Source organism: Poecilia formosa, unplaced genomic scaffold (assembly GCF_000485575.1).
Source record: "Poecilia formosa unplaced genomic scaffold, Poecilia_formosa-5.1.2 Scaffold124, whole genome shotgun sequence".
Taxonomy (NCBI): domain Eukaryota; kingdom Metazoa; phylum Chordata; class Actinopteri; order Cyprinodontiformes; family Poeciliidae; genus Poecilia; species Poecilia formosa.
Window position 1 is genome coordinate 372412 of NW_006800063.1, and position 27815 is coordinate 400226.

The following is a 27815-nucleotide window of genomic DNA, read 5'->3' on the forward strand; positions in this document are numbered from 1 at the left end:
GGTATTTTGAGTTTTGTTTTGCATTTGGTCCAGTAATTTAATCAGTAATTATGCATCCAAGGGAGACTAAATAATAATCCCGCCTTAAATACCCCTTTAATTGTTATGACGGGGTGGTCAGTAGAGAAGTACATGTCTACGTATGAGGGGAAGATGTCTGTGTGAGCGCACGCACATGCTGAAAAGAACAAGGGTCTGCCTCATTTGCAGACAGTGACATTTAGATCGTGTCCCGCCTACAAGGCGTGGAGTCGTGTCTCCTTTCCACAAGTCTCTCACTGGGGACGGAGGGATTACCGGGTGGACCATAGATGGCCCGGACACGGGGTGAGTAGCACGGATGAATGAAATTAGCCCGTTTGTACGGTGTGATTAAACCCAGAAGGGGGGAAGCTAAAAGGCATCATCTGCCTCCTTGACGAAGCTGCATCTTGTCAGCAATGGAGGAGCGGACAGGCTAAAATGGATGACTGTGGGAACATGAGCCGCCTTTTGAGGAATAACGCTGCTGCTCGCTGTAACAGCGAGTATAGTGAGCGACAGCATCACTTTCACACAAAGAGAGACGATATCTCATTCTGAATGCCTGACAGCGAGGCGAGTTGTGATTGATTTCTCCACTGAACACAAGCAAACCTTTGCTGCACCGCTCTTTGTGGTGATCATTGATTCAGTCAAGGCTGGTCGATTACCTGTAATCGATCACAAACATTACCAGAACTTAAGTGGTGCAAGATTTCTAAACAAAGAGGTGCCATTTACGCTTTTAAGACGACTGTCGTAATCAGATAAAGTTGGCAAGTATTAGGACATGAAATCAGCTGATGTTGCGCTGTAGGCAGCTGACTCCGGCTGATTCCAATACATCTTCTCAAGTGTATATATTACAAAAAAATAAAAAAATAAATAATAATAAAAAAAATAAATATACCTCTTACCAGAGCACCGATCTCGTAATAAACAACATATGGCCAGAGGGGGCGCAGCTGCATCGTCTTTAACTTTTTATTGAAAGTTTAGGCACCCCACTCTACAGTTTCCCCCGTCAGTCAGAACCTCTTTATATCCAGACCCCTCGTGGGAAGCCCCACTAGCACATTTCTTTTTAAAGGAATGCTAAAATGGCGACAGAAACATCCGGGCCGCAGTGAAAAGCAGCTGGTGGGGGACAGAGCAAGTCTTTTGAGTTGAGGCCACACTGTTCAGATTTCCTTTAAGTCTGGAGCTCCCGGGCGACTGTTGCTAAGATACCGCAACAGCGCGTGCAGCCAAATTAATATTAACAGTCGGGGAAAAGAAAACAAACATGGCGGAAGCCCGGAATCTAGTGACAGCACAAGGAATGGAGAAAAAGTTTCCATCACTTTAGTTTATGGGTTGTCATCCACAAACTAAAGCTTAGGGAAGTGTCCACAACCCACATGATAGCTTGACTTACTGTACAGTTAAAAATAACGCAAAGCTTTATTCATTATGCAGTGCAATAAATAAGTATCTAACTGCCTATTCACATCATGCCTAATATTACATCCAAAGTACTCTTTGTTATGGCAAAAGTCCTCACATTAATACTGTAATAATACCTGAATTTCAACACAGAGCAAAGTTCCAAGAGAGTCAATCAAAAAACTGGAAAAACTAGATAATTAAATGAATCTGACAGGAGTATAAATGAGCCAAAATGTCCCATCAGGTTACTAACGTTTAGGGAACGTTCCCTGACGGTTTCCTAAAGATTACATAGCCTTTATCTAATCTACCTCTGAACTTGAAAATTCAGTTACTGTTCTTTAAAGGTTACCTGAAGGACATAAACATATAACTTAGAAAACCTTCAGCAAAGAAGGTTGAAGTCTTTGAAAATAAAAATTTGTCAGACGTTCTTAAATTAAATTAAGAAATATAATAAAATATTATATTACACAATTAAATGTATATCAAAGACATATATTATATCTTTTTTTTCTACTATGGTCAGTTTGTTTCATTTAATTGTTGAAATTAAATAAATAATCCTGGCTGTATTTAAATTTTAATCAATTTTGATCAAAACGTGCAGCTGCCACTGGATTGAGAAAAGCTGTGGCATCTGCTTGTTTTCCTGAGAATTTCTAACCTAATTACTGGTTATTAATATTAATACTACATTGCTATTTCAAAGTGCATTAATATCATTCTTGTGAGTATGTACCTTCTCTACAAGCTGGGGAGAATACTGAGAAAAGCAGTAAGCTGTCATCCACAATATTGCAGAAGTGCTGCAAGGAAGGACAACAAATATTTCATCAGAACTGTTCAAAACAGGCCAGTGCTGCAGGTGAAGATGATTTAATGTTGTGATTTGATCTGAACTTACCAAAATTTTAGCAGCTTCTTGTTATGGTTGGCCAAATTATATATACCTCCCTATTTCACTTCTTTTGCCTTAAAACACTTGACAGATAATTTGTTGTAATATTTATCTGTTAAATTAATTGCATTAAATATTTTAAATGCAATTAACTTGAATGCTGTTAATAATAGTAAGCAGGGTTCAGCCTATAAGTCAGTTGGTAATTAACACTCCCTAAAACAAAAAGCATGTCACTCTCACTAGGAAAATGACTTTGTATTCATAATACTACATACTCTCTTGAACTCTGTCACTCACTACGGCTGTTGACAGAAAATATGTTTTCCTTTTGTCTAGAAGCTCTTTTTATCAGGACTATGTAAGTGATGTATTGGCTGATAGAGACAAAATTGAAAAAGGATAGTCTGCTCTTGTGCTACAAAGTTAAGACTGGTAGTGAGGACAAATTTTCCCCCACTCACCAAAAACAATCTCTATTGGAAACAACTCAAAATTGTGGTATAAAGACACAACAAAGTTTATGCAGCAGCTACTATTAGTAGCTATAGCCATACAAACCGAAGTGACTTTGGCTATTGTTTGTGAGCATAAAGTTTATCAGATGAGAAAACTATTTACATTTCCAATAATTAGTTGTAGCAACTTTATATTTTATCTGTGCCGGAGCCAAATGAAGGACATAACATTTGACTCTCATGCTAGTATTTTAACTGTCTCTCCAAACGATAGGTTATGAGAAAACTAACTAGAGACATACTAAAAGACTTTGAATGGCTTGACAAACTGTGTCTTTGGAATGCTGTTTGATGGCTACATTACTGCATTGTAGTTTAATTCTCTGTGCCGCAATATGCTAGCTGCATGGACTTTATAGACAAACATGTGCACCCGTTCAATCTTTGCACATCTAAACATTCACCCTCAGATGGGGGTGATAATGTGCTGCTTTCTAAACCGCCTTCTGAGAGGAGTAGAAGAAGAAGAAGAGATCTGAAAAGAAGGAATAAAGCGATTTCTCACCAGAATATTAATGGAGTTTTTGTATTTTTTCTTGTGCCTGTGAGATAAATTATTCACACAGGAAAAACAGCAGGTCTTTCCTTACTATATTTGTTGTTGTTTTTCTTGTGCTCGTGGTCTGATCTGTAGTTTATCTGCTGTGTTTGGTTCCATCTTAGAGCATTTGTTGTCCCTGTTTGTACTGGTAGCCAACCCGGTCACAAACATTCGGGTTGCACGTGGACATCCGCAGAGACCCGTAATGGAAAATAGTGGGTAGATGATGAGTTATGTCACACAGGCATCGCAGTGAAGTGGATACTAGAGTGGACTAGGAATTATGAAGTTGACCTTAAGAATGATATGGAGAAGAGTGAGACATACACATGGTTGTTTGGAGAAATAGGAGAGCTGATGCAACAAACTGTGTTTTTTTTATTTTCCCTGCTCTGTTAAGCCTCCAAGCTAGTTGTCAGCATCCATTTGAAAATTTATATTTCGCCTCATAGCAATTAAAGGTTATTTAGAGAAACAATTTATCTTTTTAATTGCATCTAACTCTTACATTTGACACTGATGACATTTTTGTGTCTAGTGTAGATGACAAGACATTGCTGTTGAAAATTAAATTTTGTCAAGTAGGAATCTGAATTTAAATTTTCTCTTTAGTGTCATTTTCTGCTATGATTTAAAGCACTTGTGCTGTATATCACCCAGTGTTCATCTGCTATGCTTTGTTGTGACAGCTAATACAGAGAGCACACTCCAGTAGTCCCATGGCTCGGAGATACAGAGATCAAAGCACTCAGGCATGCTTGTTATTCTAGACTTGACAGCTTGAATTTTTATTCCAACTTTCCAGGATGTTTTCATCATGTGGAGCTGGTAATGATGCTGGATTCACAAAAGAGCAAAATACCTTTAGGACATTTTAAAAAATATATTTCAAGCTTTTGATCCAGCTTTTGATTACAGTGATTGAGATGGCTCAATCACTGTAAAGTGGCAGGTGAGGTTATTTATAGAACAAATACCCAAACGCCTTACAAAGTTTGTGGTGCAGAGCTTAATCATACTGCATCATTGATAATTCTCTGGGGTAGGCAATTATTGTTTTTTAAATCCAACCACCCAGCTGTGATAAAAAAAATAAAATCTTTTCAAATGAGCCATACAAAGTGTTTTTTTTATTTAATCCTGAAAGCAATCAGAATGCACGGAGCCATTTGGAGAACAGCAGTTTCTTCTCTCTGTTCCAGAAAACAGTTTTCAAATCAGGCGAGCCTGTCATCTTTTATTTTGTGTTCTCTCCTTTTCTCCCTCTCTCTGACAGAAAAAAGCAAACCCTCTTATTTGTGCCAAAAACCTGGTCCCTGTTGTTCTCTTGTTTCTCATTTGCTGCAAAGCTGTTGTTGCAGATTGGGAAGTAGGTTTGTTACATTTAAGCAGTAATTAAATGTGAGCACTGAAAAGATGCTTTGCCTCTATTAGAGATGCACAGATTCTGATTTCTTTTTAAGCACTCTTGTATGAAAAGAAGCAATAAGATTCAAGATATTTTTTTCCAGCCTTGCTGGTGTTTGTGTGGTTCTTAATTTCGTATATTAGGAGCAAATGCTGTGTTTGAAAGACCAGTCATGTAAAGTTATGAATTTAAAACTGAGACAAAATGACTAGAGTTGAGATTTGAGACGGTACTTGGAACTTCTATTAGCAATAAGTGATCGTTTTTGTTTTGTTTTTTCGTACGACCTGCCAGTCCAATTTTGAGTGATTCAGATTTATTTTAATCTTAAATCTAGAATGCATACAAGAGAAAACATATGCTGCAGGTTATTTGATTAAGGTTGTAATTTTGAAGCTAGAATAAAGTTAAATTATCAGAATATTGCTTGTTTATGCTTCAAGGCATCTTCCTAACTGTGAACTGATTTCTTTATTAAAGTGCATCAAGGTCTGTGTTGTCTGTCAGTTTACATTCGGTGTTATGACTACGGCTAAATTTTTCAGTTTACAAAGCCGCTGAAGAGCTGGTGCTAATTCTCCTAAAATCTCTGTTGATGCTGATCAACAGGGATTCTTTCCTCTTTTTTCCTGTAGGGTGCTCTAACCACAACACACAGGTATGCCACCCCCGGCTGACATTGTGAAGGTTGCCATTGAGTGGCCCGGTGCCAATGCTCAGCTTATAGAGATGGACCAGGTATGTAGTAGAGAGAAACTTTCAATGCCTCTGTTAATTCTTTGCCTTAATTTGCATATGGAAAGTAATTTCAGTTAAGCATTGCTATTTATGTAAGGTTGCAAAAGCCTGATTTAGTCTTACTTAGACCATGTCAATGTTAAAACATTCTTATCGATGACTCAGCGGTAGTCATCCTGCAACCGGAAAGTTGTAGGTTTGATTCTAGGCTCCTCCTGTCACATGTTGATGTGCACTTTCACTTGCACTTAACCAAAGCTGCCTGAGTTGTGAGTGCAAATGGGGGAGAGTGTTCAGTGTTACTGCAAAGGTTTGATGTAAATTCAGATCATTTACCGTGACTGAGACAGATTGTTCTGTTTTATCTACTCATTGTGTTTTGCTTTTACAGAAGAGACCCTTGTCCTCTATAATACGGGAAGTATGTGACGGGTAAGAATGATCTCCTTCAGTTTTTTATTTTACTTTTTCCAGATTATTTAAAATGGAGAAGAGGTTTTAATTATGTGTTGATTTATGTTGGTTCAGCATGGGGCCAAGTTTAGGATGGGGATCAGCGTAGTCATTATCACAATGATAACTGTAATAAAAATCCTTTCACTTTGACATAAAATATGAATAAAATACACAAGCCATAAGCAAAATGTCAAATTAGTAAGGTGTGATGTATGGTTTACTGGTTCAGAGTTAAAGAACACAGCGCCAGTAGCCAATGAATACAAATGTTGTATTCTGAATTTAAACCTTAGTTTAAATTCAGATTTCTATTTGAGTGGGTTTTCTGTTCAGTGTTGTATACCTTTAAGACTCACACATCCCTTACTGTATATCAGCCTATGGTAAAGTAGACGTTTATGCTCTCATTTATCATTTAGGGTTGTTTTCTTCGTACGTTGGTAGTGTGGTAAAAATGTACAAAGAATTTTACATTTTTCCTACCAATCCACCTCTGAACATGCCTGCACGTACCCACTGCCTCCCTCTGCCACTGGAAGCTGAAAATCCCTTGCACTTTTACTGCAAACGCCCACTGAAAACTCCCTTCACTGTTGCAGTTTGCCTCTCTTGTAAATACATTTGCCGGAGAGAACGGCCTGACTTGGCCAACCTTTTGTTCTCGCGCTCTCGAGTATGCTGCACTCTCTAACAATCACACATTTCGCTACTTGCAATTACTCGCTTAAAATCAATATCAACGTGTATTAACTTTATCTCTCTATATTTGCGCCCTCAGGTGGTCTTTGTCGGGCTCTGAGCAGTTCGCTCTCCGTTATGCTGATGGTCCTCAGCTTTACATCACTGAACAGGTTTTATTCTCTGTTTTTATTTCCCACCACATTGTGTTAAAGTCACGGTGAAGCAATATTGACCCTAAGTTGCCCTTTATTTTTCAGAGCCGCGGTGACATTAAGAATGGGACAATCCTTCGATTAGCAATTTCCCCGGTAAGTCCGCTTTGTTTTCATGAGCAGTGCTATAAATTAAACTCCTTACAAATTTCCTTAGAAGAGGTTCCTTAGAGAAATTTTGACCTTCTTAATGTTGTCAGACCAATTGTGTTCAAGTGATTTTTTTGATTCTACAGATTCAGCAGTAATGAGGATGTGCATGGGTGTTGAAGTAAAAAAAAAAATTGATAACAGTTAATTAATGATTTAACAAGGGAGACGGGATGGAAGAGTAGGGATCAATTACAGCCAGTTTAGTTTGGATTGGGTTTTTTTGGCGGTTTTTTTTTTACTGTAATTAATGAAGTCAGGGTTTGAAAACTATGTTTTGTATTTACAACAGATCAGAAATATTTAAGAGTGGCAAAAAAGTAAATAAAGTAGAAGAAGTCTGTAAGGGCAGAAATATTTTTTTCACTACCATGGAATTTGTTTTTAATTTGTTAGAAACTGTTTAACATACACTTGCATAAAATGTTAATGATGATAGTTTATTATGTAGTTTTTGCTAACCAGTAGCCATTTCAAGACTTTACTTTAGACTGCACTTAAAAATCTTCAATCACTGACAAGTCCTGAAAATTATAGCTTTACCAAGTTAGCACGGCGCGAGGGGCACAGGCTGCTTTCATAAGGTTAAGAGGAGTTGAGGACGTCTGTCGTGTTTAATAGCACTAGTCGCCGTCTCTCTGTAATCATGTGTGATTACCTGCCTTTTTTAATCCCGCCCTGCATCTAAGTGCTCTGAGAGTGAAGCTGATACCTTTATCTCCAGTTTAACAAAGGTGCTGAGGATTGCATTCCAGCTTACTTTTTTATTTTTAGATACTTTAGCTCCCTTTTCCACATCTGTTTGCTTGTCAAGTTCACTGCTGTACTTTGGGATTCTGCGAACATTCACAGAGCGATTTGGGCCAAGCCGGAAGGAAATCTACCAGGAGGGAAAACATGACGGATAGCTACAGACTGTATGCACAATGGAAAAACTGCGATCAGGAAAACCAGCTAAACCTGAGAGGACACAGTGAACATAGCCAAGCACAAAGATAAATCAGAGAATGTATAGAATAAGACCAAACTGAAACAGAAATCTCTAGGAGTTACCAAAAGAAGTAAATATTTGACGCAGAACCATAGTTCCTGGAAAAGGTTCACGCAGTAGCAAAATGGCTTCAGGAAAATGGCTTCTTGTCTGAACCTAACTGTATCTACAGTCAGAGCAATAAGTACAATACAAAAGTTTAAAACAATGTCGGGGAATGGTCAAAGAAAGACAGTAATGCAAGAAAAAATCTGTGAAGCTCACTGCAGGGAACTGCAGCAAAAGACATTAGGATATTGGATTCACAGAGTTTCCATAACAACTGGCTATTTTAAGGCTTTTATAAATGTCTTAAGCAGGGGTGCCAATAATTGTGCCTGGTGCTGCAGTCATTGCAGGGGTGTCTTTGTCCTCTGCCACAAGTGGAAGCAGCGTACGATATAAAATAAAGTCTCATAGCTAAATCTCTGGTAAACCAATGAGATAAGGTAACGGTAGCATGAGTGAACGTTTTGACTTTTGCCAGGCTCGTGCTGCTCGTCAACTCTTGGAGAGGATCCAGTCGCATGTTATTGATGCTCGCCTCGAGGCTCTGAAGGAGCTCGCAAAGTTGTCCGCAGACCCGACTTTTGCTGCAGAGTTCATAAATATGGAAGGCATAGGGACTCTGGCTCGACTTGTCGAGAGTGGCACCCAGTAAGCATTCATTTCAACTATTGAGACCTAACTTCAAGCCCTTCATGTTTATGAAATCAATTTGTTTTTTTTTGTTTTGTTTTATTTTATTTTGCACATTTCATTTTTAAGTCTCACCTTCTGAAACATCCTGGACTAACTGTGAGTTTTTTCTCTCCAAGTTTTGGGGAAATGTTGGCCTTCACTCTCACTGCGTTCCTGGAGTTGATGGATCACGGCATTGTATCCTGGGATCTGATCTCCCTCTCCTTCATCAAACAGGTGCTTCCTCTATTGAACAAACATTTTACGTCACTCACGGCCATTTTACACAAACACTGTGTACATGTTAACTGTTTGCGACTTCAAGGATCGTCTGTCTTTCTCCTTTTATTCCTGCCGCTGTTTTGTGTGATTGTTTGCCCTTCCGTCCTTTTCGCTCACATGCCGGAAATGTGTGGACGATGTTCAGGATTGTAATCTGCTGCAGCGTGCATGCGAGTAGCTTTCCTCAGTGAACCGCTCTGCAGCCTTGAGACTCACTCAAAAGAAACTTTGCTATGAAGTTTTCTTTTATAAACACGTTTGAATTTTGTCTTGGTTTACAGATCCTAGCTTTTTAACTTTATGCACGGCTTCTGCATTTCCTCAGATTGCAGGTTATGTGAACCAGCCCATGGTGGATGTGTCCATCCTGCAGCGCTCCTTGGCCATCCTGGAGAGCATGGTCCTGAACAGCCACAGTCTCTACCACCGCGTGGCCCAGGAGATCACCGTGGGACAGCTCATCGGGCACCTGCAAGTGTGAGCACACACACATGCACAGGGGCTTCCTGCACTCTGTTTCGCGGGGGGACGAGGGGAAAATGTTGTAACATGAGTTGTGTAAAAAAAAAAAAAAAAACGATGTAAAGGTACGATTAGGAACGACACCAAAGACAAGGATTTTTTTTTTTAGACGAGAAAAGACAAACCGTATTAAGTCTGGTAGAACTGGGGGTGTAACGGCACAATAAACTACCACAGTACAGAGATGTCCCACAGGTACACAGAGAGATGAAATCAGAATGAGTCACAGGTGATCACTACTCTCATGTAGAAGAGAAGATTTGTTTCTATTGCTTTTTTAAGTGCCTTAACTGAGAATGAGTACATTAAGCTACTGTATACAGCACTTTAAACGAAACTAGTGCAGGAATGATGGTAATGAAGACCTGCTGGAGGCCATGCTTTTTTCAGTCAGTTGTTTGCAGAGTGTATTTGAGTTTCCAGTGCGTACAGCAGCTGAGAGAAAGAAGTTTGGCAAGCTGGGTTGTCGTATCTTTCTCATTTTCACCCATTATTTGTCATGTAACGTGTGCTTTGCAATGCTTGGCAGAGTAGATGTATGTTATCACACAAGACCCAAAGGAAATGCCACTAGTTTCCTTCAAGCGCCACAAAGTTTCAAAGCAATTTTGTACCAAGTGCGTAAGCAAATGTTTGTTTTGGCCTATTTATTTGTTATTTCTGCATCATTCGGTCTTCTATTTTGCATGTATCTAAGGCCGAATTATTGAAACACTATTTTGTTCTAGTTTTGTTTTTAGAAACAGACTTATTTGACACGTGGCCCATAGTTCACTTCAAGCTAATTAAATTTGGCTTATTTGTACAGCCAAATTTAACGTGGCTGTTAATTTGGCTGTACAAATTAACAGCCCATAGTTCACTTCAAGCTAATTAAATTTGGCTTATTTGTACAGCATCACATTTAAAAAAAAATGTTATATGAAGGCACTTTACATGAGAAATGGGTCCAATTCATATCCAGCTTCTCAATTCAGTTCAGTTTATATCTATAATATAAACTGTATAATTCACAACAAATGTTGTCTGAAGGCACTTTACAAAAAAGAATCATTGATCAAACATACATTCGAATTTATCCTATTTGTCATCCAGTACAGTATGCTCAATTAACTATTGAAAGTATTCTACCAATGTATTGATACGATCCGTTGATTGTTATGAAGAATCAGACTCCAGTTTGGTCTGGATTCATTTTAAACCAAGCCGGTTCATTCCATTTCACCAGCTCCAGTCAGCTCTGTATCCAGTTACATGCATTTCATTTTGACCCTAATCATGTAACAGTACATTCAGAGTCTGTTGATCTTATCCCGATCAATCTGTGATAGCTGTACCGTTACACCCATAGTAACTACTTTTCCTCTTTTATTTCCAATCTCTGGCTTCTTGTCCCAATCTCAGTGGTTCTTCTTTAAAAAAAGTAATCTTGAAATAATCTTTTTGCATGCTAGCTGTGTGCAGCAGCATCTGTACGTATAATCAAGTCTGCTTTGCGTTATCAATCTCTGACTCTGTTAACTCCACCCCAGAAACACTGCAGACCAGGAACCACCAGAGCAAGATGGCTCCTCTTAATATTAACAAATTTTGTTTGTAATTTTCGAAAGACTGCCTCAGGTCTATACGTGAAGAAGATTTCCCATTGTAGGAATTAGACACTTGCAGCACCTCTTAAATGCTGTTTGTTTTCTTCGGTTGCAATAAATTTCTACTAAAACAAAATCTTGGTGTCAAAGAGAAGCTTTTCTAAAAGCCTCCATCAGTCCCTTTTTTTGTAGTCAGAGTAATTGCTAGCCTATTTATGTATTTATTTTTTAAAGATTCTGTATATTTGTGGAGCATGATGCTTCTAACTGGTTGTTGCAATCCTGGACATTTCCTCAGGTCAAATCAGGAAATCCAGACCTACGCCATCGCTCTCATCAACGCTCTTTTCCTGAAGGCACCAGAAGACAGACGGCAGGTCAGTGAACTGCTCTCAGCAGCGATGGCTGCAATAGAGAAAATGACTGGATACTTACTGCTGTCATTACTTCATGCTACCTCCTAAAGAAAGCCATCTATACATAGACTGCTGTTTCTTCGCTGCTATAGAGCTGCAGACATTCGCTCGCAGTAGCTGCTAATGTTAGTTTGAGCTAGATTCGCTGAAATACCTTTCTCTGTATTTCTGTTTGGTAACAACCGTTGTAGTAATATAATCACTTAGAATAGCCCTCACTTCCCTTTAAAATGTACATATTTGTTTTACTGCAGACTTGTCCGTTAGCTGTGACTGTTTTAAATAGGGATGCACCGATCAGGCTGAAAGTGAGGTTTGGTTTTCTTTGAGGTCTGACATATAAATGTAGGTTTTCACTAACTCCGACTTATTTTTCCAAATTATTATTCTATATAAAAAAGAAAAAATGTTCTTTGATAGAGGTAGATGTTTTAAAGCCAACAGAGGATATTATAACAGGATATTCAATAAAATGTAATGTTATTAAAAGTTAATTTATTTCTGTTAATTTGATGATTTTCTGCTTACAGCTAATGAAACATCTTAAGATTAGAATATTACATCATACGAATAACAAAGACATTTCTCCTATAAAAATGTGGGTGTGATAATGAAAAGTATGTTTAATACCTGCTTAAAGATTATTTTCAAGTCTCATCGGACCCCATATCCTAATTTATTGGTTCCTAAAAAAAGCCATGCTGCTGATAAGTGTGTTTTTAAAACAAAAACATGCTGGGAGCTCTCAGTTGTAATACATTTCATGGATAAGAAAAAAGTCAACTTAATCAAGGGAAAATCGGCCAATTCCAACATCTGGGTGATTGATTGGTGCATCTATCATTTTGATTTAATAAAATAATGAAAAACATTTTTTTTTTCTGAGATGACTAAAAATTAAATTTTGTTGAGTAACATATTTCAGCTAAGTTGCAGAAAAAACACAAACTTGTGTTAGTAGCAAAGACAAACAAGCCTAAACAAAAACTCTGTCATAAAGTTTAATTTCTCTGCAGGATTCTTTCTGAGCTGTAATAACTTTTAACAGTTAATTCTGCGCTGCAGTACATCTTACCTTGCATCCTTGTTTTATGTTCTTTTACTTTGTTTTATATCTTGTTGAAGTAATTGGTAACCTAAAATAAAGGGGAAGACATAATTAAATTGCCAGTAAATACAAAACAATAAACTTGGTTCTTTAAGTACTTCATAAACTCAGAAGTAGTTAAAAGATTGGTTTGTTTTCTAAACAGTGTAATCTCCCTGTCCACTTTATTAGGTACACAGTTGTTTACAAACATACAACACAGCAGGTCTTTGTGTGTGACAAACTGCTAATGTGCTGGGATTTTCATGCACAACCATCTCTCAGGGCTGCTCAGAACGGTTAGAAAAAAGAAATAAAAATGAGCAGCAACACTCCTGTGTCGATGCCAGATGTCAGAAAATAATGGGCAGAAATGTAGAATACCATCCCACAGATCCCTCAGCGCAAACAGCAGCAGAAGACCAGACTGTGTGTCGACTAAGAGCAGGAAACTCAGGCTACAGTGCACACAGACTCGCCACAAAAACACACGCGATTCATCTCAATCATTTTAGAATAGAATTGAACAAAAATAATTTTCTAAAAAAAAACTTGTCTTTTTCTCCTTACATGTCACAATTCAATTCACATTCATTATCAAACTCAAATAGAAGGTATCATTTATTCAACCGGGTTCTAAGGTAACATGTTAGTTGTTCATTTAGTTATGGAGGGCTGCGCGGTGGTACAGTGGGCAGCTCTACTGCCTTGCAGCAAGAAGGATCTGAGATTAAATCTCGACCTGAGGCCTGTCTGCATGGTGTTTGCATGTTCTCCCTGTGCTTGTGTGGGTTCTCTCTGGGTACTCCGGCTTTCTTCCACTGTCCAAACACGTCAACGTTTGATTAATCGGTCTCTCTAAATTTGCTTTAGGTGATGGCGCGCATGGCCGCGTGTTTCTGGCGACATGTCCAGGGTGAACCGATGGAGATAGGCTCTATCTCTGGTTAAGCGGACGTAGGCCATGTTTGATATGGAAGTGGATTTGATGTTACGTTAGAAAGGATGTGTGGGCTTTTTTTTTTTTTTTTTTTTTCTCATCGGCTGTTACTGACCACTGGAGGGCGAACTGAGTCAGATTTGGTGCCTGAACAAGAGGAGTGGGACTAGAGTTACAAACTCGATCTGACTCCCACTGCTCAGCTTGTTGTATTTCCAACCAACCAACCAAAAAAAAAAGGAATCTCGTTCTAGTTTGAAGCTATTCTTTAAAACTGATATTACGTTTTTATTTCTTCATATTTTAGGTGTGTGTCCCTTCCATTTGTGTGTTTTTTATGCATTGAAAAGGAACAGAGAGTCATGTTTATTGATTTTTATGACAGGAGGGAGAATTATCTAGATAAACGCAGTGTGTGCAGGGTACACCAGCTGCCGTCAGCAGCCTGTTTTCTCATGTGATGTGAGTCATCTTCTTATTCCACTGCATGCTTGTAATGCCTGAGTCTCACGGTCCGTGTGTTTGCACTTTTTGTTTCCATTACTGTGGTGCCCATGCCCCTCCTCCCTGCACCCACTCATAGGAGGAGTGTACTAACCCACTGGAGCAGCACCTCACCGTGAGTACACGTCCTCTCAGCTGCTCATGCCGCCCCACAGCCCTTCTCCTGTCTCACCTCACTGATCTTTTTTGTGTCTCAATCAGCCATAACATAATCTGATCGTGTTAAAATATAACCGCTTCTTGTTGCTGCAGCAGGCAGAGTCTCCTAGCGGAATCATCTTAGACCATGTTAAATGTTATTTTGCAAATCCATGCCATTCAAAGCGCTGATAGAAATGTAGATTTAGAATTTCTAATTTTGTTTTTGGTGTACTTCTGTGTAGTTACTTCTCTGGATCTTTGCTGTCTTGTAAATCTTTGTCAATTATTTCATTTTCTTGTTGACTTGTGTGTATCCTCAGGAAATGGCAAGCACTTTGGCTCAGAAGCACCTGCGGTCCATAATCCTAAATGTGAGTATTAAACTCTAATGTTGGAATAAACGCATGTTAGATGAGAGTAATTCAGTGTTTTGGCCTTATTAAATACAGCCTACAGTAATTCGGAGCATCCAACTCCCTCAAAATCTTTCCTGCAACTAAAAGTTTGTTTCGGGAAAATCGAACGCTTCACTCACTCAGAAAGCCGAGACCCCGAACCAGTAAATGTGAGACGCCATCGAGTCCATGAAGTGGAAAATAATTTGCCCTGAAAATGATTTCTCTTGGCACTAGTCAGGAAAGACCTGCCTGAACTGGCTGTAAATGTCATAGACAAGAGTGCTGCGCTCCAGTTTCCTGGAGAAACTCAAACTTTTCTTGGAATAAAACGTTGTGATTCTGAACACTTTTAAATGAGCCATAGTTACCTGAAACAACACAGTGTGTGCCGTCTCCCTCCGATCCCTTGAGTCACTTTGCACTTCTCATGAATAGTGTGGGTACATGTATATATGTGTGTGTGTGTGTGCGCGCGCGTGCGTGCGTGTGTGTGTGTGTATGTATGCATGTATGTATGTATGTATCTTGTAGAATTTTAATGATTACATATGAAAGGAAATGTTTGTCTGTTTTAAGAATTACATGAAATAAGGTCCAAACTTCCTTTGGATATTTGTTCTTCAAAGTAAGAATAAACATCCAAAAGCCACTTAAAATTTAGTTTTCTTGTTTTTTGGGGTTTTTTGGTTTTTGGTTTTTGTACATTTCAGCAACCTCAACTGATACAAATGTACAACATCCAAGTACTTTTAAGACCTACTGAGCTGGTCTTAAATAATTAAAGTTTTCTAATGTTTTGTGGTCTAATTTTAGATTTATTTATTTCTTTATGTTTGATGTTGGTCTATCACATTAAACCCAAATAAAACACAGTCATCTTTGTGACTGTAAATGAAAAGGTCCCCAATATTATTATTTTTTTATGAATTAGAGTCTAACATTTTGTATAGTTGAATTTTGTCTGCCGTTTATAGCAGAAAACATGAATGCTCTAATAATTACTGTGGCTCTTTTCTCTTTTAGCACGTCATCAGGGGAAATCGACCAATCAAAGCAGAGATGGCACATCAGCTGTATGTGTTACAGGTGTTGACCTTTAACCTTTTGGAAGAAAGGATGATGACCAAAATGGATCCCAATGACCAGGTGAGATTTTCAAGCAAAATATTTTCCATTCACATGTTCTATAGTCTTCCTAAAATGCATTTTGGCTCCACTAATTGCACATGAATGTGTAAAAACCCCAGCATGTAGACAAGCTGCCGTTGCATGTTAAAATGAAAGCCGTGGTTAATTAAGTGGGAGTGGGTGCACGCTGCGAAGGTTTAATAGAGACATCCTATTACGTGGGTAGCACACTCTCTGATAAATTTGCTTTAAGTGCAATCAGCAGACCGGAAAATTAAGCCTTTCCCGTTTTTGCCAGTACTTGCTGCAAGCCATCTGCTCATCGCTGATTGACCCATCTACTTTCTGGCTTCTTTTGTAATTTTGGTGCTATCATGGTAAATGTTTCCCTCTTTATGCTGATAAGCTGTTAACATGGTTGTTTTTCCCCCCATCTCAGGCTCAGAGAGACATCATTTTTGAGCTGCGCAGAATTGCCTTTGATGGAGACACTGATCCCACCGGTACAGAGAAGAGGAAAGCAATGTACACCAAGGACTACAAGATGCTCGGCTTCACTGTGAGCAGATTTCACCAGATACACAATCAGATTCAAACAGAAAAACCAAAGTGCTGTTTTCTCTTTCTTGTGCCTCATTATCTCTGTCTGAAACACAGAACCATTTGAACCCGGCCATGGACTTTACCCAGACTCCTCCTGGGATGCTGGCTCTGGATAACATGCTTTATCTGGCCCGGGTTCATCAGGATACTTACATCAGAGTCAGTGCCGGCATCACACATGACTTTGACCCACTAAAGGAGCTGAAAAGCCTGGCTGGGCCTTAACTTGTCTTTCTGTTTATGACAGATCGTGCTGGAGAACAGCAGTCGGGAGGACAAGCATGAGTGCCCCTTTGGCCGCTGCGCGATCGAACTTACTCGGATGCTGTGCGAGATTCTCCAGGTCGGAGAACTGCGTAAGTGGCTTTGTACATCTGCCTCTGGGTGTAAAAAGTGTGTTAGGAGAGAGAGAAATAATTAGAGGTTTTGTGTCTGATTTCCCAAATTTTGTAAAGCTTGTCAGTATTCATTTTAATTGGCCATCCTTAGAAACCATGAAGAGTATCATAATAATTCTTTATATGCTTTCTGCACAAAATGAATCTTTACTCCTAATTGTAAAATTAAATAATGATGGCAGCCTAGAGTTACAGGGATTTCACTTTCTGCATCAGAAACTTTGCAGACACAGTAAAATCCTTCAGGCTTTGCGGCACAGAGGTATATAGAAATAAAACGCCTCCGAACAAAAACACATTTTTACTCATCTACCACAAAAACTGCATCTCAATAACTTGTTTTGTTTTATTTTGTTTTGTTTTGTTTAGCATGCCCCACATAACAAGACATTCAGTATTTTTCTACAACATCTTTTTAGAATAAACAATAATTTTGTTCCACTTAAAATTTTGAGAATAAAAAGCTTTGGTGTGCTTTTCTGTGTTTCTTACATATCAGGTTGTTACATCATACATGTAATTTATTGTAACTTTAATATTCTTAGCATCTTTCCTGTTATAATCAGTAAACAATTAATTTATAACAGGAACGGAGGGGGCAGTAAGTGTTACACAAAGGACTCCAAAACTATTAAAACAAAGACAAGACGACTGCAGAAGCGACATTTGAAATCGTCTTTTATAACAATAAATAATAATAATAGTAATGTTAATTAAAAATATATATTTGTATGGTGCTTTTCTAAACCCTTAAAGACACTTTGCAGGAATCAAGCAAAATTACGGACAGAACACTATGCACATCAAATACACTCATTAAACTCGCCCCCACTAAACACCATTCCAAGCATGTTTTTCTAAGAAATGTCGACCCTTTCAATTTTTTTTTTAAGACTTTAAAAAAGGCTGCCAGTACTTGCAAACCCAGAATATTTCATGACAGACTGAAGGGAAAAGCTCGGAAGAAAACAACTGTATTCTTGTTCTCTTTTGCTGTCTGGCAGCTTGAAGGAAGCCCAGGCATCTCTTGACAAGCTTCTTGCACATTTTAAGCGTCCTGTGACTGTGTCAGTGTCCCTCAGTAACAACTTGTCCACCCAGCAGCGGCGTTTGTGCAACCCTTTTAGTGCTTTGGTGTGTTTGGTGAACACAAAAAAGAGATCGAATCTTTATTTTCAAATCACTGATTAGGACCGCCGAAGAATAAATTGGCTGATTCTGGTCACCTGGAGATTTTTTCCAGTGTCTCTGCTAATAAACTCTTCCTAACGCAGCAACAGCAGAGCCAATAATCAAGGCAAGATCAATGCAACGAAGTGGTTACACTTTACATGCTGATGATCAGGTTGACCAGTGTGTCTGTGCATCTGATTTCAGTGCAGCATCTGGCCAAAACCCATGTTTACACATTTGAAATTGTTTTCTGTTTAGCAAACGAGGGCTGCAATGATTATCACCCCATGTTCTTCACTCATGACCGCGCGTGGGAGGAGTTCTTCTGCGTCTGCATCCAGCTGCTTAATAAAACATGGAAGGAGATGAGAGCCACGGCTGAGGACTTCAACAAGGTCTGAGATTACACAACGCTCGTATTTATATTCAGATGCACACATTAATTAAAAGCTCTCAATTTTTTTTTTTTTTTTATGCCTAAGCTTTCCAAAACAAACCTTAGACCTTATGGTGGCAGCTTATTTACCCGCAGCGCTCACGGAAACCTTTGCAAACAGAGCAAATTTGATTTGTTCCTGTTTATTTTATTCGCATGCTAATTTTAGAGGTGAGGTAATTAGCACCTTTGGTTGCCATGTGATTTAAACTGCCTCCTTCCAGTTATCTGGCTCTCCCTTTATATTTGGGCTGAAGCCAAATTGTGCTGCTTTAAAAAAATCATGAATCAATGTGGATATTAATCTAAAGAATAGAGTCATCCAAAAAGAAAAGAACATATTCTCTGACAAAAAAGGGAATGTTGTTAAGAGTCAAGAGCATGTCCTCCAGCAGCAGACGCAGTTGTCAGTTTCCTTTAATTATTGGTGCACAATATGACGAAAATGGACTTTCCTGGACGAGTTGAACTTCATGACCCGTGCGGTCGCCCTCACGTAATTGGTTCCAACACCGACCCACGGTGACATCTGCACACCGCTCATGCAGAGCAATTATATGATGCGACTGCTTAAGCTCATACAGACCCACAATGTGACCCCTATCAAGCTCCATCAAGTGCTGATAAAGCTGTATAATTTGTCTATGAGGCATCTTCTGTGTCCAGTGACCTTCACTCTCCGTTTTTATGACCACTAAACACTCCAAAATCTGTCTCATAACACAGTTTGTCCACGCACAATGCCACCACTCATGCCCACTCCAAACTCGCATTTTCACTCCAAAGAGAGTCATTTACACGTCCATCGCTGGTCTGCACTAATGGGCGGACTGGGAGATTAATGTTTGGGCCAGTGGATAATAAGTGGTTCCTGTATTTTAGTAGCAGAATCTCACTTTGAAGACAGCAGCTTCTGTCTCAGAAGAAAATTACAATTTGCTTTAATAGTAAAACAAAGAATGGAACAAGAAAATAAAATGATTAACATACCCTGTATTAGGGATGGGTCATAAACCAATCATTGATTAATCAAATTTTTTAATCATGAGGATTTAATTATTGGAAAATCTGGATTTTTCTTTTCACGCAACACACTCTGAGATGCTTGTTTTAAAAGATGAATGATCCAAAACATCTTTCAACAGAAATGGTTCACCAAACACAAAATCATGTTTGTTTCATATTTATCTCAGTCCCTAGACAAAGGATGTCCAAAGTGTGGCCCGGGGGCCATTTATGGCCCTTGGACTAATTTTGTTCGGCCCCCAACTACAATTCAAAAATGATACAAATTTCATTTGTAGATGCAAATGTACACTTTTAATTTGTAATCAGGGTAAAAATTGTTACCAACATTATTTTCTTACACAGGAAAATGTGAAGTATAGCACAAAGTATTCGTATTTACACAAAAAAATTTTAACAAAAGGTAAAACCAAGTTTATCCAGAGACTTTTACTGAAAAGGCAACATTGCTGCACCCGAATCAGCTTTTATTCTTTCTTAAACTTGGCTAAATATAGCAAACACTTTGAAAGAAAGTGACCCAAATCCTGGTCTCATTACTGAAGGTAAATTTATTCAGTCGAGCCCAAAAGAAACTGAAAACTACGTCTTTCTTTTAATACAGAAAACATGCAAAATGACAGTAAGCAATTAATTTCTGCCAAAAAACTCAGAAATTTTGAGAGTAAGATCAGAAATTTTCTAGAAAAACAAGGGAACTTGCTAGAAAGAAAGCATCAAATTTCTAGATTAATATCTAGAAATTTACAAGATTTTTTTTCCCAAAACATCTTGTGAATTTCTGAATTTCAAATGTCAAAAGTTTTATTGGATTACTACATATTGAATTTTTTTTTCTAGAAAATTTCTGAATTTTTGCCAGAAATATACTCCTTTTTTCTATCTACAATGGCCCTAATACACCATTATAAAAATTGTTTTCAAGTTTTGGATCTACATCGGCTACTTTATTTGCTTTAATTTAGTTTTTTTTTTTGGCCCGTAATTACTTTTGAATCTGTAATTTTGGCCCATGTGGCCAAAAGTTCGGACACCCCTGCCCTTGACTGAGAGGAGAACATGAGAGAAAACAGGACGACCCAAAAGACTGCAAAGATCTTCATGAATGCTCAAACCTCGTTACATTTTATTGGAGAGGAATACATTCATTCTTTTTGGTAAAAGAGCAATGGTAAAATGGAGGTTTACAGGTGATGTCCTAATGAACAATTATTTCTTTTTTCTGCACTGAATAAATGTACTGAGCAGAAGTCAGTCTGTTTTTTGTGGATGGTTTTGCACAAAGGATTGTATTTCCCATCTGTTTAAATACAGATTAACACAGACCATTGAGTTCGCAGCTGGATTACTACATATCCCATGATTACAGTGAGAAAATGACTTGATGATTGTACAACCTCTTATTAAATTGCATTTTTCAATTCTAGTATCAATTTTCTGCTTTTGGTCCAGACCAGTAATGTCAGATGAGCTTTTTTATAGCAGCCGAATGAGCGCCTGGTGAGGGCGAACACTGGTATTATTCATGCAACACACGACACTGTTAAGTTCAATAGAATAAAAAGGGTTATTTGAAATAATTATACCTAAAGAATCACAAAGAAAAACTAATCTAAAGAGTTCACATGCGTCTGCATTAACCCAGCTTTTGAGCCTTACATTTTTGCTCCATCAGCCCTCATTATTTGTGTGTGTGTGTGTGTGTGTGTGTGTGTGTGTGTGTGCGTGTGTGTGTGTGTGTGAACGCTGGCCCAGGTGATGCAGGTGGTCCGGGAGCAGATTACCAGGGCTCTGGCCATGAAGCCGTCCTCCATAGACCAGCTGAAGAACAAGCTGCGAGGCCTCAGCTACTCTGAGATACTGCGTCTGCGGCAGTCAGAAAGGATGAGCCAGGACGACTTCCAGTCTCCGCCCATCATGTCAGTCTGCGCCTTTCCTGCATTATTCATTTTGTGTTCATGGTTTTCCAGTTCCTCATGCTGTGCTGTGCTGCAGAGAGCTGCGGGAGAGGATTCAACCCGAGATCTTGGAGCTCATCAAGCAGCAGCGGCTCAACCGGTTGTGCGAGGGAAGCTGCTTCCGTAAACTGGGGAACCGTCGAAGGCAAGGTACCGAGAGGAGCGCGGCAGACATTTGTCTCTCTGCGCAGAGTCTTGCTTTTATTGATTATTGTTTTTCTTTTTTTTTTTTTTATAGAAAAGTTCTGGTTCTGCCGATTATCTCTTAATCACAAAGTTCTGCACTACGGGGATTTGGAGGAGTCACCTCAGGGTGAAGTGCCTTTTGAGCTACTGAGTGACAAGAGTGAGACACACTTTTGTTTGTTTCTGCTACTTTTTGTGTTTTTTGAGAAACACAAAACAATTCTTCTGCATCTGGTGAGAGGATAAATTTCTCTGTTTTTTTTTCTCTCCAGTCCCTGTCTCAGACATCAAGTCTGTGTTAACAGGAAAGGATTGCCCTCATATGAAGGAGAAAAGTGCTCTAAAACAAAACAAGGTGCTAAAATGTTCATTTGTATTCATGTCTAACATATTTTGCTGACTCGTGACCTTGCTGTGTTGTTGCTGAATTTGTTTCGCTCTGCCAGGAGGTGCTGGAGCTGGCCTTCTCCGTCCTCTACGATCCGGACGAAACGCTTAATTTTGTTGCACCGAACAAATACGAGGTAAAATATTCGCAGGCTATGACTGTGCGCTCGCAGGTTTTTTGCTGCAGTGTCTGAATTGTGAATGAGATGAAATAATTGAACCCTGTATTCATTGTTTTGATGTCGTCTGCTGGCCTTGGCTGGCTGCAGTAATGTTTTGATGCTGACTGACTTCTCATTAACCTGAAGACAGTCAGGCTGGTTCACTGAAGGCTTTGCATCTACAAAGTTCACATAAACCAGAGTCTGAATGTCCATCTTGACTCCAGGGTTCGTACGCAACCTGGAAAGGTTTGGAAACGTCTGGAATTTGTTTCCAGTGTTTTCCATGTCTGAATAAGTATCAAAACAGACAATGGGAATATCAAAACATTTTTCTATTCTCAAACTTTATTTCTTATCGCATTTTCCCCCCTTTGTTCCTTAATTCCTTCCTTTGCTCTCTCCTTTCCTCCTTTTATTCTCTCTTTTATTCCTCCCTTCATGTTACATTTTGCAACAGACTTGAAGAACCGAGACCTTTAGAAAGTTGAGCTTAGAAAAGTTTGCATTTTTCCCATGAAGACGGTGTAAGAACCTTGTGATTGACAGAGCCTTTTTTGCACACTTGGCTAACATTTAACTGGTGTTTGATGCTCGTATTTGGAGGAAACTCTGCCCATAATTTATCTAATGTTTGTAAAACGAACAGCAATACTTGAGCCGTGACATTAGCGTGAAATGTGCCACGACCTCTGGGGGCTGGATTTACTTTCACCAAGGAGTACAAACAGGAATTAAAGTAAAAACCAAGACTTTCTGCACCGCTAACTTTGTTGACAGGTGAACTTGGGGCTGTTTGCTCAAGCCAGTGGCCAGAAGCTCTGCTGAAGAAGAGAGACCAACAGATCCCATAAATAGGCACACGAAACAAACAATGTATGATAGAAACCATTTACTCATTCACAAATGCACTCAAATGATTCTAGTAGACAAAAAAGCAGAGGACATTCAAAGCAACCGCTGCCATGCCCAGGTTCGGCTCTCCAAGCAAATTGACCACAAGATGCAAAAATAAGCAATCAAAACCCTAAAAGGAAGTCATTAGATCTACACCAGTAGTTTGCTGACATTAAAGTAGATGTCTGATCAATCTAAAAAGGGCTGCACAAGTTTACGTTTCGTGGGAGGTCTGGAAGGGGGACAACCAAATGCAGCATTCCTGGAAAAGAAGCTCATGCCAACCATGAAACATAGAGGTGGAGGCGTCATGCTGTGGGGAGGCTCTTCTGCAGCAGGATCTGGCAGTCTCACCCTCGTAGGTTGCAGTAAACCCTTCAAACATCTCACACCTCAGAGGGTAGAGTTTGGTTGATTACTGCAAGTGTCTCTGAAGTTATTTCAGGCTAGATAACTTTTCCGCTCACTAGAAAACACATCTTTCATTGTGATCTTTTGGAAAATAAGGGGAATTTTTGTTGTGTGAATTCAGTTAAATCTTTCTTTTCCAGAGGAAACAATATCCGACCTCAATATTTGAACATCTTCTGATAAAAATCTAAATGCTTTGTTCGAACTCGCTCCCACAACTGGGGAATGTTTCCCCTTCCCAGAGCTACTTGGGTCAGTAAATTTGACCGTGAAGGATCCTCACTCACCAAAACTCCTCTGCATGTGTGTGTGTGTGTGTGTGTGTGCGTGTGTGTTGGTGTGTGTTTGTGCTTCTGTGCCCACATGTCCAGTATTGCATCTGGACCGACGGGCTGTGTGCGCTGCTGGGCAGAGAGATGGGCAGTGACCTGACACGCAGCGACCTAGATACCCTCATAAGCATGGAGATGAAGCTCCGCCTCCTCGACCTTGAGAACATCACGATCCCAGAAGCCCCGCCTCCAGTGCCAAAGGAGCCTAGCTCTTACAACTTCTCCTACAACTACAGCTGAGTTGTGCGTGTGCTTCTGTGTGTGCTCGAATGCCATGCATGCATGTATTGATAAAAGACATGTCTACTCATCTGTCGATGAATTTAGCTGCTTATATTTATAAGGGTTGATTTTGTTTCCCAGAACTTTAAACAGTCACGTTTAGGATGCAGTATGGTTGTCAGACTTAAAACAAAAAAACAACAACAAAAAAAATGTGACAATAGCTTTATGGTGGGGTCAGAGGTTAAACTTTACTTAACAGTTGAGAACCCCGACAGCATCTTCATCTCCTCTAATTCAGAAATGAAACCGGAGCTTTTAGTTTCTCGGTAAAGTGAAGGCGTTCTTGCTAAGTCGAGCTATGCGTGGTAGCCATGGCAACTGGTAATGAAGGGGCTGCTGTTTCAGTTTAAACGTTTAAAATTTGCTGTGGTACTGCTCGTTCCTCCACTTGTACAGTAAAACACAATCAGCTCTACACTTTTTCTCCACTATTGCCTCATTAATATCAAGTTATAAACATGTTGGACCGTCATTAAGCTGGACAGCTTTCTCTGTAGCAGCCTGTTTCTGCTATGAAATGAGATGTACGTGTGCTAGAGAAATCTTCAGACGGGGATTAATTTTTGTTGACGATAAATATCAGGACTGGCACGAGTCCAGGTGCTGAAACCTGCATTTGTGTCTTCACAAAGTTTGTTGATTTTCTGAGCAGTTGCTAAATCTGCTGATTGGAAACCCAAATTGGATCACACAAACAATCAAAACCGGACTAGATTTGGTCATTGTTACTGGATGAGGGCTGGTAGTAAGCAGTTACCAGCACAAAGCTGAGTTTACACACCTGGTGTCACTGATCGCTGACGCTGCCTGAATTTCTTTTTTTCTCACATTTTTCTTGGCTGCTCTACAGTATCGGCTCACAAAAGGGATTCAATTACCTCATTCAGTTTTCATTCTTTGTGTGTATGTGTCTGAGTGTGGACATCTTCAGGTTTTTTTTTTTGTGTTCATATTGGTTCCCAAACTGTGGTATAAACACCAGTAGTGATGCAGTCACTCTAAACAGTTTTAGCACTCCTGGTAAACTGGTTTTTATGAGCTTGGTCGCTGTATTTACTTACCAGTATAACTTGGTGCAGCATTTTGACAAACCTGCATGATGTATATGTAACAAACATAAAGATATTTTAACAGAGAACATTTTTGCATATGAAGTAGAGATTCACCAATATATCTACAACAATAAGGATCTGGCATTTTTCTAAAGACTAAAAGAATAGTTTTTCCCTACTTATGAAATGTCTTTATTGACATGCAGTATGCTTTGATACATTTCATCCATCCATTTTCTTTACACCCTTGTCCCTTAATGGGGTCATTAAATCTTTAAGGTCTTATGGTCCTTTGAATAAGAAAATCTTAATCGATCAAAATTGAAATTTGGAAGTCAGACTTTTTAAAATATCTGGAAATTGGTATCAGCCAAAAACAAAGAACCCTAATTGCTCTAGAGGTTAGCCAGAGTAATGCATAAATTACACAGCATGAGTTTATAATATACTTCCATAATTAACAGTTTAACAGTGTTAAAAAGTATTAATATATTTAGTCAGTTCTCTGTTGTGCATAAGGAAAAAGAGAAAACATTTCTTCAATGTTTGATATCAGATGTCTACAACTACATATCATGCTGGATACAAAGTAGGTAAAGATGGTTTTTAATATAAATGCTATGTGGTGTTGTGTTTTCGCAACTTAAAGCATGGCGTTTCCGTTTGCATCATAAAAACTTACCTTGCATTGCTTAAACGAAGGAAGCCGCTTCTATTCGTTTTACCAGTTTAACAGTTTAACACTCTCACTGCACAGACCAGGGGATTTAAGGAGCTTCTCTGCAATCTACTATTGAAACTATGCTGGATTTTCCAATCCTATGAAACTCAAACTTTCTGAAAAGTGGAGAAATCTAGTACTGCTCATGCATCACATGAACACAGGATTATGTTCTTTATATTTAGCTGTGTTGTCATTTTCAATTTCCCCGTAGTTCCCAGTTATGGACTTTCAGCTTGTGAGCCGATACTCAGCACTGCTACTATTTGTTAAAGCTCTATAAAATTATATTTTGGTAAATGACTACCTTCTTGTCATTATAACTCTCAGTCTTTCCAGTATTTCCAAGTTTAAATATTAGTTTTTTCAGACTCCATTTCCCCTTAGCAATGCTAAAATGAAGAATACATTTCTAAAGATAAGTTTCTCAAAGAAGCAGAATTATCCTATTTTTACATATAAAAGATGAACATTGTCATATTTTTAGTTTTGTTTAAAGCTTTTATGAGCCTACCTAAGTTTGAAAATCTGATTTATAGCGGCAAACAATTTGCTATAAGTTGCACATACACAGCGCTGAAGTGTTTTGTTTTTTTTTTCAATTTTCCTCTGAGTTCAAATATAGATTTGTTAAATGAACCCCTTGTTGTATAGAAGAACATGACAATGTTCAGATTGCAACCCCAAACTGAAAATGTAAACATTTATCATGTTTAAGATGATTTAAGTCTGTGAAATTAGACTTTTATAATGTGAAGGAACCCTGTGTGTTTTTGCATTCAACATGCTCAGTATACACTGAAACAAATCCATTATATCGTTTTTTTTTGTTTTTTTTTTAAGGGCACCTACTGCAACTATGATGTCAGCTTGTGTCAATAATCTGTGTTGATGCTAGTGGGAATAGCAGAGTTCAGCTTGTATGCGATTTGCTTTTTTCCCCCAAGTTTGTTTTGAATCTGATTTTGGAAATTCAAGGGGTTTAAAAATGGGTTGTGGCACCGAGAGTTTCTTAAAAGCTGTACATCTTCACCAGCTGAACATGTGCTGAGCAAAAGATGCAGTGTGCTCCAGGCCTGTGTGTTTACCAAATGTTTTTCTAATTACAGTGAATTAGTGGGAAACAAGCTGACTTGCTCTTCCTTTTATTAATTCTGCATAAAGCATTGTTCTCTAAGCCCTCTGAGCCACTGTACCAGCCCATAATCAAACCAGTAACTGAACCAGTTGACGATGTTCAGGCATCAACTTCTGTTGCCGTTATCTTCTACAATAACTCTTGCCTTGAATGAACGAATAAATTGAAATTTTTAGATCCATTAACTGTTTTTACATGACTTACTTAAAAAATGTATTTACACTATGTAGTGCTACTAAAGAATGACAGAGTTATATAAATATTTGAATATGCTATCCATGTAGATCATTCTATGTATATACAGTAATGTCTTGCCTTATTGAAGAGTTGTATTATGTTTTGTGTGAATAAAGAAGTCCTAACTGATGCTCAACGTGTTGATTCTTAACGCAGAATCACATTAAATTGCATTAATGTCTTATAAACTTTCGCACATTTCCATCTTACAACCACAAACTCCAATGCATTGTCCAAAGATGTTATGTGAAAGAACAACATAAAGTAAAGGATAATGATGGAAACAAGTATTTATTTACAGCTGCTAATCTGAAATGTACGCTTTTGCTTTGTTTTCAGCCAGTCTTACTCAAATACCACTAGATAATATCCATCACCACTAATTACACTCAGGTGCCTCTTACTTAGTAAGTTGATGTTGGTCAAGTCAGCATCATGCTGGGGGACGTTTTTATTCTAATTCCAGTTGTTCTGTGAAAACCTCAGCGATTTGTCAGATAACGTTTGTGCACAGCAGACGCATTTTTCTTTTAAAATTTTGAAGCAGTGTTGCATTAAAAACCAATATTTCAATCTTTCCTCTAACAATGAAGCCAGAAATACAGAGGAAGTGTTACTTCAGGTCAAATCACATTCATGTGT

At 38.7% G+C, this 27815-nt stretch overlaps 1 protein-coding gene across 5 annotated transcripts; it reads left to right on the forward strand.

Annotated features, from left to right (window-relative positions):
* The first annotated feature begins 141 nt into the window (after positions 1-141).
* elmo2 (engulfment and cell motility 2) lies at positions 142-27303 on the forward strand. Of its 5 annotated transcripts, none has more exons than XM_016675972.1 (22): positions 142-327; positions 5427-5555; positions 5947-5987; positions 6790-6862; positions 6950-7000; positions 8572-8741; positions 8903-9002; positions 9373-9524; positions 11457-11535; positions 14185-14220; positions 14567-14617; positions 15668-15790; positions 16212-16331; positions 16430-16534; positions 16623-16731; positions 18205-18341; positions 21164-21327; positions 21404-21516; positions 21605-21712; positions 21825-21907; positions 21999-22076; positions 23780-27303. In XM_016675972.1, exons 2-22 carry the CDS (start codon positions 5478-5480, stop codon positions 23978-23980), a joined length of 2172 nt encoding a protein of 723 aa, XP_016531458.1. In that variant the 5' UTR covers positions 142-327; positions 5427-5477; the 3' UTR covers positions 23981-27303. The 5 variants fall into 5 exon arrangements, with proteins under 5 accessions (XP_016531458.1, XP_016531459.1, XP_007561290.1 ...); XM_016675973.1 differs by having other exon boundaries at positions 5453-5555; XM_007561228.2 differs by having other exon boundaries at positions 143-327; positions 9373-9518.
* Positions 27304-27815: the final 512 nt, after the last annotated feature.